Source organism: Argopecten irradians, chromosome 3 (assembly GCF_041381155.1).
Source record: "Argopecten irradians isolate NY chromosome 3, Ai_NY, whole genome shotgun sequence".
In the NCBI taxonomy this organism is placed as follows: Eukaryota; Metazoa; Mollusca; class Bivalvia; order Pectinida; family Pectinidae; genus Argopecten; species Argopecten irradians.
In genome coordinates this window covers 12,945,127-12,958,196 of record NC_091136.1, presented here as the reverse complement: position 1 = coordinate 12,958,196, position 13,070 = coordinate 12,945,127, and the positions used below count along the sequence as shown (strand labels likewise).

General features: G+C 36.2%; 1 protein-coding gene across 2 annotated transcripts; it reads left to right on the top strand.

The window, feature by feature from the left end:
• Nucleotides 1-800: 800 nt before the first annotated feature.
• Nucleotides 801-11,611, top strand: LOC138317582 (monocarboxylate transporter 14-like). 2 transcript variants are annotated; one of them, XM_069259354.1, is made up of 7 exons: nucleotides 801-1,185; nucleotides 1,457-1,771; nucleotides 2,554-2,697; nucleotides 3,765-4,634; nucleotides 6,930-7,109; nucleotides 7,651-7,776; nucleotides 8,394-11,611. In XM_069259354.1, exons 2-7 carry the CDS (start codon nucleotides 1,474-1,476, stop codon nucleotides 8,579-8,581), a joined length of 1,806 nt encoding a protein of 601 aa, XP_069115455.1. In that variant the 5' UTR covers nucleotides 801-1,185; nucleotides 1,457-1,473; the 3' UTR covers nucleotides 8,582-11,611. The 2 variants fall into 2 exon arrangements, with proteins under 2 accessions (XP_069115455.1, XP_069115456.1); XM_069259355.1 differs by lacking the exon at nucleotides 801-1,185 and having other exon boundaries at nucleotides 1,243-1,771.
• Nucleotides 11,612-13,070: the final 1,459 nt, after the last annotated feature.

Here is a 13,070-nt window from a genome sequence, read left to right as displayed (position 1 = left end):
TGTTTCAATGATATCGACCTTTAAAATCCATATAAAAAAATTATAATCACTAACATATGATTTTCTCGTTTTTAGATCAAATCACGAAAATTTTGTTCCGCGAAAATAACCGCCTATATGGTAGTTACTTCATTTTTAGTCATACATATTTTTGTTTAGGAAACGTTGTGGACATATAAAACATATTTAAAGTGAACAGTCGGGCAAGGATGGCTAAAATCGGTAAAAATGGTGTGAATGTATCCAGTATAATTTCTTATGAAATAGAAAAATAAAATCTCTCGTCAAAATCTGTCTGCGTACGAAGAAATTAATTTAAAGTATATGAATCCTAAAACGTCCTCCCGGCTGACTATGTCCGTGGTTACATTTCCACGCAGCCTCGCTTTCAATGCTTTCAACTTTTCGTTATTTCAATGGTCAGAACTGGGAAACGTAAGCAGAACTTGACTGTCGAATTAATATGTGAGAACTTTTGGAAGGCCATTGAACGCATTTAGACTGGTTTTCTTTGCCCGACTATTCACTTTAAAATGTTATGCATATAGGTCGTTACCGTAAACAATATATGTTGCGCTGTGGCAGTGTGCCATTGATATAGAGGCAGGACGTAATTGTAAGCCTCAACTCATTTGAACGACGAAATAACTTTGTGAAAGTATTGTTGAATCGGAAGTTCATTTTATGATTAACTGAAAAGTGTATTTGTATTGATGTTTGATAAGGTAAATGTTTTATATGGATATCTTTTAAATTTTATCTTTAAAATTAATTAAGATATTTTACACGATAGAGAATTTTGTTAGCGAAGATGAGAAGACGACCATTTTTACAGTAGTTATAACTTGTTAACTAGCATAACTAATAACACTTTTATACCTTGGTCATATGTTGTTCATTGATTTACCATTTGAAGTGAACAAGCTGGCGAACGGACAGACGTCGATTTTGTATTTTGACAATTCAAGTTTGTTATAGCTATTTATCATTAAGTACTGAAGGGATTTTTCTCAAATTTCAATTTATGTGTAGCTATAGGTTCCCCTTGATATTTAGTTACACGTTACATTATTTCGCAATCTGTCCCAACTATCCACACACACACACACACGCACCTTCACATACACACTCACACAGCGGCAAGGGAAACATAAACCTAATATCCTTGTTTACAGTAGGCTATCGGTATGTATTTTGGGAAGACCATAGGTTAGTCACTCTTATATGTCGACCACTATATATGTCATTATCCTTACGGCCACGCTGGTGTGCGTGGTCGCTATACAGTGCTGTGTATATATGCTCTAGGCTCCTTATCATTCGCCCTATATGACATTGACTTTTCAAATCTGCTACAAGTCATAGCGACACTGAGCAAATTCCAAATACACTTGTATTTTCTCATATTACGTGTAATATTGAGTTAGATATTAATGAACTTGCGTCCTATTTATAGACCATACCGTTTGGGGGATGGCTGATACCACCATCAGAGACTTAGGACTTCCAAGCCAGGAACCAAAATTGTCTCCTAACGAGAAAACGGGTCCGGACATGGGTTCCGAATCTGACGATTCAGATAACGTCAAAACGGCGGAAGGTGGTTACGGATGGGTTATTGTAGGAGCGAGTTTTTTTAACATGTTCTGCTTGGATGGACTTATATCAATATATGGCCTACTGTACCCAGATCTCCTCAGCAACTTCGGAGCGGATCCGGCAATTACGGCTCTGCCTGGTTCTCTTGTGGTCGGAATGAGCTGCTTCCTAGGTAAGAACACATTTTATTGATTTTATTAAGATAATAAAAAGTACAGCAAGAGAGGGGTTATCTAGGTATGTATCAGTCAAATTGGAGGTTAAAATGTCTCTGTTGTTCCCTTATTTACTTTTGCAATAAACCTCCGATACCATTGGGGAATTTACATAGAATTGATAAACAATTTAAAAAAAAAAAACACTTCAAAATGGACGTTTTATCCGTCACACGAAAAAGTACATACAACTAGGGACCAAGGTGAAAAAAGTTTCTACATTAAATGCAATAACGAGAAAGACCCTTTTGTAATTTATTAAATAATTAATGAGAAATAGCAGAAACGACGTTCATTATCAAAATCTAAAGGCCATATTCCTATCTTCCTAAATGATTTTCATCTTAGTCCTAACGTCTTCCTTTACACCGTCACACAGTAGGTCTTGAGTTGAGCGCTTGCCTCTAGATCTGTGAGGCTCGGTGTTTGGTTCTATTGTTTGGTCTCCCTACCGAGACACGCCATAATTTGTAAAAGTGTTTAGCGCTCAGCATAAAAGGGAATGAGCTTCCTGGTTTTCTTCCGTTGTCAGTATCACGTGGCAGGGTGAGTTGTGCTCAGTTCGGTAAATTCGGCAGGATGGTTCAGTGAGATAGCACTATGACAAGGCAAAGGTTCCACTATTACAAAGGGGTACAACATAAACACATACTGCAGCCTCCCAAACCACGTAGACAAATGTTACCGATTAATTGAACAATATCATGTTACATTGTAAATGAATTGCGAATATTTGCAGGTCCTTTCACCGGAAAGTTAATCGGAGTGTTCGGAGTTCGTCCAGTGGTTGTACTCGGTTCATGTATAACTAGTGCAGGATTTATATGTAGTTTCGTCGCCAAATCCATCACCGCTTTCTTCTTCTCTCACGGACTCCTGACAGGTACGTAGATGGAATGTGAATAATAATAAATCGTAGACATAATCTTTCTGTTTCTATATTTTTAAAAAAATTTGCTTCTAATGCGACAAAATGATATTTCGACTGAAAGCAGAAATGATAGACTGAATATTTGGCAACTTAAAGACTGAAGTTTCGTTATTACTCCACCTTCCAGATAGTTCGTCTGTTAATTTCTCCTTACCGTCATAGTACAATATCTGAAGTAACACTTATAGTCTGTGAACTGACTATTTCTTTTCAGGAAATTGTGTGCTGTTTTGTAATTTTGTGACATTTCCATCGGTAGTCAACTTCGGTAGCCAATAGTATACAGTACGATACTCTCCCTGAAACATGAATACCCTTGGCTGACTTGATCAGTAATATGAACATCAGTAATTGGTATCATAAGGTAGCATCGTTCACCAAAGTAGTTTTTTGCCTGCATTGCTTTGACACCATGTTAATGATATTATACTTTTGTCAAGGTTAATTACAACCGATTGGACTGAAAATCAGATCCTCAATAGGCAGAAGGGCCCGGGTCCAATAGGGAGAATTAGAGGTACTAGTAAATCTAAAAACATCATAGAGAAAATTAAACACTTTAGCTGTACTCATAACGTTGCTTGGTTTGTTTGTTTGTTTGATTAATTAACGTGTATGTGTATGTTGTGCGAGGTGCGTGTTTTGGGAGACTGCGGTAAATTCATGTTATGTCTTCTTGTATAGTGGAACTATTGCCCTTTTTATAGTGCTATATCACTGAAGCATGCCGCGCTTGGCTTGGTTTGTTAAAAATCAAAAGCCGTTTCCGTTTAAGTATGAACATTAACCTTTAATACTGAAAAGATAAACATGATTTCAAAAGAGTTGCACAGATCAAGTTCAATCCTTATTGATTTGGTTAATTCACATGGACGCTGCGATTGTACACAAAACAAAATGAGATCATGTTACATTTTTGGCCAGAGTTACAAGTACACGACCTCTGCTAATGACTTCAGTAAGATACCGTAGGGTAAGGATAATTTTTGATAGTGTTTATCACAGTTTTTACCTTCTAGGAATTGGATGCGGGCTCTTCTATCTACCGTCAGCCACTTTGGTTAATACGTATTTTGACAGGAAACGTGGTATTGCGCAAGGCATAATTATGGCCGGAAGTGGAATGGGTGTCATCGTCTTGTCGCCACTAACCAAGATCCTGATGGATTACTACGGCTGGAGAGGAGTTCTTTTATTGTGGGCAGGGATTCTATTAAACATCTGTATTTCGGGAGTTTTGATGCGACCTGCACCTTCCGTAAGGAGACAAAGATATTGTTCGGAAGCAAGCCAGAATCGAAGGGATTCTTCAAACGCAAACGAAGAGGTTTTGCGGTCGTTTTTATCTTTGAATGGAAATCATAGCGATGGGATGAAAAATGGGCCATTGCAAAACGGAAGAACGCAAACTAAATATGTTTATATTGAGAATACAGACCATACTAGTACCCATAGCCTTCCACATATCCAAAACAAACAGGATGTTACGGCGAATCACCTTCACACGTATTCATCCCTTCAGTCTGTCAAATATCCTTCACCAAACCAACACATACATAGACAAACAAGTAAACAAAATATGTTTGATATGAAAGACATATTCCTAACGGGAAGTGCAGACCTATTAGAGACGTACGCTTCCCGTACATCAGTCAATTCCAAACAAATTAATAATCATATTGATGATAGTCCGACAACCAGTTTTGACGAAGTAAGACACTGCAAATGTTCTTGTAAAGAATTTATGAAGGATGTAGCCTTTTGGCTTCTTGTTGCGGGTGCATTCGCGGCCCAGATGGCACAGCATATCCCGATGACATTCATACCGGATTACTGTGAACAAGTCGGTCTAGGAGGCGAGGACATCGCAACACTCTTCATCCTGTTCGGTGAGTATTGATGTACTGATTTTTTGCATTTTCATTGGCTTAAAAATTTACTTTATCAGCCCATAAAGGAAAAAAAATGGCGTCGCCGTTCGTAAAGTTACTTTTGAATGGCTGAGATGACGGCGTAATGATTTCATAGACAAAAGAGAGCGAAGCGGTTTATGATGAGAGTACACTCATATTTTTGTGTTATAGCTCCATAACATAAACAATCTATTCAAGTTAATACTTAAATAAGGTGTCACATGTAAAATACATGCATAATATATGAGAAAGTGCCAGAATGAATTTACAGGGAATTGCGTGTTTTCTTGTTGAAACAGGGCTGCTATCGTCTTAGTTACGGCACTCTGTGTAGTTGTAGTGAAATATTTTGAAAAGCCAAATAATCGCTCTTTCCAACTGTAGTAATCGCTTTTGTGAAGGCGTGCTAGGCATTTGATTGTTTTAGCTGTTAGCGTTAGGTGGGTTAGAAGTTTTGTCTCGGGGAGCTGTCCACCATTTACGTGTATAGCTATGTAGAATAAGATTTTTACCAATTTTTGATCTAGACTCCTAAAATGTTTGATAATGGTGTATGGGCACTCTGCATGGTGGGTCCATAATTATATAAACTGTAACTAATTCTCAGATTAATGTGATCTTGCAGCGATATTAGAGCCGTTTTTACCCGTTCCAAGGAAAAATCTACATGCTCGATTTTGAAAAGTTTGGATAAAGCTATTTAATTTTGTTATGACCCCAAATTCTAGCACAACAGATTAGGACAGGTTCCGCGAGCGACTTGTACAGTTGTTTGAAAACCTCTAGTGACATCCCTATAGCACATTTATTTTTAAGTTAGTTATAAACGCACTAAGGACTTTGCTGACTTTGCTAACTCATGCTGTACAGATGCGGTCAAATGCAATGGTTAAACCGATCGGATGAATTGGTTTGAATTTGTTGTTTGGTCTGACTAAATGATATCATTAGTTTTGTATCCTGGCCATTCAAAATGGAGGTATAAGAAAATGTATGGAATCTATAATCTTGTTACTTATATCAGCAATCTTACTGAGCTTATGTTCTACACTGTGATATACTTCAAAACATACCAGACTTTTGTTGTTTCAGTTGGACCACTTTATACAATATAACATCTAATAATGTAACAGTGCAATGTAATAATAACCGATAATACCATGTACCGTTAACCCGTTGATATTGTAGTGATGTGAATGAGTTTCTGCTTCCCAATGTCATATCAGACAAAGTTTTCTGCCTCTGGGTTGTCACCACTAGATTCACATTGAACTTTATCCGTATTGGACCGAGGTTTACATTGTATGTACACATTGTATGTATATATAGTAAAGGAGAGAAAACATGTATACTATTTAGCACATCATCCTTTCTGATGTTCTTGTACTTTAGACTCCATACAAGTCTCTTTCTGGCTCTCATTGTTAGTTCGGCGACCTGTAGAACGCATAGGGGTATGAGAATTAGTCACCGACAGTTTATAGAATTATGGACCCACCAGAGTGTTCTAAGACCATTTTTACGTGTTTAGGGGCCCGGGTCCAGAGTGTTCTAAGACCATTTTTACGTGTTTAGGGGCCCGGGTCCAGAGTGTTCTAAGACCATTTTTACGTGTTTAGGGGCCCGGGTCCAGAGTGTTCTACGACCATTTTTACGTGTTTAGGGGCCCGGGTCCAGAGTGTTCTAAGACCATTTTTACGTGTTTAGGGGCCTAGATCAACAATTGGTAAAAAATCATACTCTACATTGTACTATATATGTAAAGGATGGGAAGCTTCCCGAAACAACTTCTACCCAACCTAGCTTTAGCGGCTAAAATCACATTTCTAGCAACTTTTCAAAAAAGGGAGGGTGGAGGAGGGGGGTTACTACCGTTGGAAAGCGCGATAGTTTTCCTTTTTTTAAATCATCCTACACAACTACAAAAAGTGCTGTCACAAAAACGACCCTTTTCAACAAAATTGACACGTCAATGTCCCCAATCAGCAGGTGAAATCCGTAGTTACACAAGGTGTCCTGTTAGACAAAGATCGGAAGTCTCACTCATGCATAACGCATAAGAAATGTCATAAATTTCCACTACCAGATTAGGACCTTTGAGTGTCATATTTTGTTGTAACGGGGCTGCTATCGTCTTAGTGACGGCACTTAGTTGTGTAGGATGCTTTTGAAAGGAAAATTGATAAAGGTTTGCTGGACTTTGGAAACTGTCCGGCAATAATAATAGAGATGTCCTCTGCTTTATTAACTGCATGTTTGCCTTCTTTACAGGTGTTGTGAATATGGCGGGCAGATTTGGAAGCGGACTGCTAGCTTCGTTTACGATGTTCAGTCCTCTGTTAGTATGTAATTTCGGTGCTCTTGCGTGTGCCGTAGCGTGCTTTCTGTTTTGGCTGTGCACATCATTTGAGACACTAGCAGTCTTCATTGCCGTCTATGGCTTCTTTATCGGTAAGCATCATAATTTTAAGTCTATTCAGTACTATCACGTAAACATTACTGATTCCACCTTACTTTCGCCATCCAAGTGATTTCGGGATAATGTATCTCTCATGGGCAAAATTCAAGTACACATTCTTCCGGAGTGAGGGACAACTTTGTAGTATAAATAGTACTTTTGAATCCCCTTGGGCAAGAGGACGGGCCTGATATTGGGAATGGATATAGTTCCTTTAAATTGCTATTGTTAAATTAGGGGGCTCGAGGGACGGGCCTGGTATTGGGAATGGATAGTTTCTTTGAATTGCTATTGTTAAATTAGGGGGCTCGAGGGACGGGCCTGGTATTGGGAATGGATAGTTTCTTTGAATTGCTATTGTTAATTTAGGGAGAGCCAATGTTGGTTTATTTTGTTTATTTCACCTTTGCTGGTCTGAGTTATGTCGAGGTAGGGGGATTAAAGTAAATTGTTTCGCAATACATGAACCTACGAGTGTCTTGTATTAAATCAAACTACTATGGTCGTATCAAGATTTTTCTTTTCTCTTTCTAGGATTTTCCTGTCCGACTCAGCCACTTATAACCCTTGAATACGTCGGACTGGACAATCTAACGTTAGCTTTCGGAATCGTCACCATGGCAAAAGGACCTGCTGCAATGGCGGGACCGCCACTCGCTGGTCAGCTCATATATAAAATATTTCCCCATTTATTATAGCTTGTGGTAAAATATAATGAGTACATTCTTTATTAACAACGCTGTTAATGCGAAAAGCATATGGTGGCATGCCTAACACATATCAAACTCTGTATTGATCACGAAAATAAAAGCGTTTTCCAATACAAATCGGGATGAAAATCTGCCCCGAATATGATCCTGAGCACTCGTTAACAGGCTATTTGATAAGCTCGACTGCAATGTCCACAGTTGTATCTTTGCCATTTCTAGGTAGCAACACACATGCTTTCTAGATATCATTGCTCATATAGCCTTGCTTGATGTAAATAATGTGTTCTCAATGTCACATTGTCTGTAGCAGACCCTATTTCTTGAGGAGAAGACTGTAATCCATGTAATCCATAGTTGAAGATAGTTGAAGATAGAGAATGATACATAGTGGAATTGTTTTATAAAATGGCAGCGGTAGCTTCCGTGATTATGTTTTTGAGACACTTTAAATGGCTGCACTTCATTACATGCATACCAATATTCAGTAACATCATAAATCACATTTGATAATGAACATGTGTTTTGTAGACATATGTTGAACAAATAGTTAAATTGGTATATTTGCAGGTGCGCTGTATCAACTCACTCAGAAGTATAGCTATGCCATTGCTTTTGCTGGTGGTCTCCTAGGACTATCAGCAGTAGGTCAGTCCTTTATGCCATTAGTTAGGAAACATGGTATCCGACTACAGGAGACCCACCAAGACATAAACAACATGTCCAACCAACAACATTCCAGAGACAAACATTTATGACGTTCTTTGTGATTAGCGTCCAAAGTGTTTTTTCTCTCCACTGACATTCGTACAGACATGGTGTCTCAATAAATCCTATTTGAGCACCTCATCTTTATTTAGAGACGCATATACTACATAGAAAGGATTGGTGCTACAAACAGTTGTAAAATTGAAATGTATAAAAGAAAGCAAGTTATGTAACAATACATGTACTACAGACACAGCATGTGAAGTCATCACAAGTAAAGAAAATATAACCACCATATAGTAATAGTCAAAAATGGTGCAGAGGGCGGGTCCTTCTAGATACATTTATGTATATTAGCACAGTAAGACAGATTTTTTGTTTATATAAGACTTGCTTGGCCTACAATAATTACTATAGAATATATGGTGAATACCTCATATAATTTGGAGAAGTTGGAAAATTGCGCCCAATCTATTTGTTTATAAAATTTTACAATTAAATACGTTTAATCGAAGGCAATGTGCTCTCCTCCAAAGCGGAAAACGAACACAGGAGACAACATGTAACTAACGCAAAGAAAACAGAACCAGATATGACTGTCCCAGGTGTGTAACATTATGCGAAAACTATGGATAATTCACCTTTCCTGAAATGGTTTTACAAACTGTCCTATGCTTGTACAGACTCCTATCTGAATGATTTTCGCCAAGACATTGTAATGTTTGCTCTAGGTTTCTCTGGTGTTCTCATTTCTGAATCTAGAACAAGATTTCGATTGCAAACATACTCCAGAGCTATCTCGTGTCTGTGTTATTTAAAAACCTTTATAACACATACTCCTGACTCTACTGACGTGTATATTAAGTAATTTAACTAGTTTAAAAGAAGATGGTCGATTTCAATAATTCCTTTATTATATTTTTTTACGTAAATCGTTATAAAGCGGACAAATAAATATAACGTGTAATTTGTCTTCTATGCAAATTTGAAGTATTCCCGAATCTACCTCCTTCCTTGTGTAATTGATGAAATGACAAATGAAATTTAGGAATACATCGTAAAGATATATCTGGATCAAATTTCATTAAATAATGTTGGAGTGGGAAAGAGTAACTAAAATATTTGTACAAATGACACTTCGATGAACCCTCCAAAAACTAATTCATCGATTCAATGAACATAAAATAACTTTTCATGACATGCATGATGATTATTCATACATTAACAAAACTAGCAGAAAATAAGTTACAGTTTTTGTCACTGCGTTCCATTTGTAGATGCTTACCAGTTGTACCCAAATGCATTTGTCATCGAAATGTTTTTCTTTGTATTCGATGATGTTACGTGGATTATTTATTCCAATGTATGGCTAAACTATTTAGGTATTACTTTTATATTCATTTTATTGCTAACGCCGAAAAAAAACTTGGCTTTTACATTCGAAGCGTGTCTTTCATATGGGTGCCGCCATCATGGTAAAATCTAAACGCGTTCCATTTGGCGGTGCCGTATCTTTAATTTTTGATTCGCGAAGTACCGAAATTTAACAACTGTAGTACATTCAGCCAGGATTTAAGTAAACAATGATAAGATCTTCGGTCAGTATTTATATTTCTACACTTTGGGGCCGGTAATTATCGTTGAACGACCTAATCTGAGTTAATCACACATGATGGTGGGATTCTTTTAAAGTACTACATTCCGTATTTACATACTCACGAATCAAAATAAGCTTTTAATATATTATTCATTACCAAAAGTTACGAACATTTTGAAAATTTACAGTACTATCAATATTTTGGTTTTAACTTAACAAATAAGGGCAGAAAATGACTTTTAGCAGTTCTATAGTGAAGCGAAATGAGAGCCTACGGTCAGACCATGATGCCAAATTGTGGTCTACAATTTCATTTCACATTTTACAGTGTTATTAGTAATTTTAAAGTGATTTCTGCACAAAAAAATCCATATAAACATACATAAGGCATAAAAAAACAACAATTTTACAGTACATAATTTCTGTTTTGTAACTAACGTTTATAAGGCATCTGAAGCCATTTGAATGATTTGCACGGCTTAATTTATCAAACCTTATTCAATAATTAAATTGATGAATAAAAATTAATATGCCAAAATTTTCGCAAAGTTACGGCACATATAACTTTAACATTTAAGATCTTTTCTTAAAAGCCAAGGTGTATCTTTTTCAATTTGTTCTGGTGAGGAAAATATCAATCTGTACAACTATAATTAGGAGCAGAAGACACATACGTACATCAAAAATATTTAACTTTGAAACAATAATCAGACACAAACTATTGCAAAATTGGTGTTCAGATGTTAAAGCTACTGTCAAAAATTCCAGAGAAACTGCCCACATCCAATTTTCTTTAAACTTTGCACATTGAAAGTACTAGTAGTTTTTTCAGTGTAAAATTGTACTCCTTTTACTTTTTGTGATTTTTTAAAAGGCCCAAGTGGCTGAAATCTTCGTGTTCATCTTTATTAAAACTACCTGCTCAAACATGTCAATCATTCTTTGTTGAACATTCTACATTGTTTATTAAAAAATAATTTTGAAGTATAACGTATACTTTATATCTGAGCAATTTATTTTAAATTTTAACGGGCAATGTTATTTTGAATTATTACTTTTACAAAGCATTAACACTTTGGGGAAAAAAATGAAAACGAAACATTGCTCTTTGTTATTTCATTTCACCCTTTCAAAGGGTGTGTCCACAATTTTACCCCGCATTAAAAATACTCTCTCATGACATTTTCTGTCTACATGTGAATTATTTCTAAAAATACCATATGGGGAAAACAGTTTTAGAGTGACTTGAACATAGGCTTAGCAAGTACAGGTAGCAACTGAAAACATTTTTTGTAAATTACCTAACTACACATTTCCAGTTTAAGGTTCTAGACTCTGATATGCAGTAACTAGTCGAAAATTTTGACATGATGTTTTTTTCTTAGGTAATCTATTGAAAATCATAAGGTTAGATGAATTAAACTGTGAAATTCATTCAAATGGACAGACAAACATGTATAATACCATAAAAACATAAATTACAAATTTAAAGTGATACAAATTACACTTATTTAGCTACATGTATTGGCCTCAATCTTGTAAATTCTCGACATCTCAAGGAAGCTGACATATTATGTTCGCCATTAAAGTGTCACTACCTTTCCGAAACAAAAATAAAGTTTCTTAAAAACATTTGATAACATAAGGAAATGTATATCGATGGCCTAAGATGAAGTTACAATACCAAACAAATGTAAGATTTCTTGTTTAAACTATGTTAACAGTGAAGATTCGTTCCGCTGTTTTGCCGTTAGGCGCAGTGATAGTCAACTTACGCTTGAAGGACGACGGCGAGATCCGCGACCCCCGTTATGAAAATTAACATTTAATTATTTAAATGTAAATGTTCAGGTGATGAAATGTGTAGTATTAACAGTAAGCTATTAACTTTTGCGACTCTACATAATTATCAATCTCGTTTTACATTCCAAATTTAAAAATTAAAAGCCATTTCGGAAAGGTAGTGGGCCTTTAAAATCCATGGCACTATGTCATATATGGAATGAAGAACTGATTGTGTATGCACAAAAAGCAAAATAAATTATTCTAATTTCTACTTGTTTGTGTTAATTAGACATATATGTAGGTATGTATACGATTAAACATCAATTATTGTTCAATCGAAGAGTATAATTTATGCTCTGTCGGCGATGGAGCATCTTTAAACGAATGTACTAACTCTGGATTGATAACAGCAAGTGTTATCCATTTACATAAAGCCAATGGAAAGCTTGAAATACACAAATTATGGATCCATTACGTTATTATCCATTGATGGTAAGGATGTGTACATGTTTCTACTCACCAATTCTCTTTGCACCACACCAGTCAGGTTTTATATATGGCGACTCACCTACAAACATACTTATCTCTATCATGCAAGACATATATTTCTCATCTGATAAGGCTAAAGAAATAAGAATAGTCTTAATTTGTGTCTTATCGGCACAAAAGTCTTGTCTATCTTTAAACTTCTAAAAAATATATTCATGCACAATGTACATAGTGTAGCTTTGGAGTTCGAGATTCTCTACCTTCATGGTTTAAAGGTTACCTATCCAACCGAAAACAACGATTTTTTTCTCTCGTTTATCTTATATAAATGCTGCTGTTCCACAGGGCTCCATCCTTGGTCCTCCTTTTTTCTTACATGTATAGGTAGCAATCTATCGAAGATCGGGTAGGCCCGAATCTAATCAAAATTAGACCTGTGATTCCGTTCCACTACGATGCTAGAGATCTACATTACTTAAATTAATTGTATTGGGGCGTAACGTAGAGTATCATTGTGGGGTGGAATTACAGTAGGTTTATTTCTGAATTACCCAAAAATGGGGTATATTATATATATAATTAGCTATATATAGATTGTGGATATGGTCCTGGTCATATTTTTAAGCCCCTGTTTTGAACCATGCATATAAAATTTCACTAAAAAAATA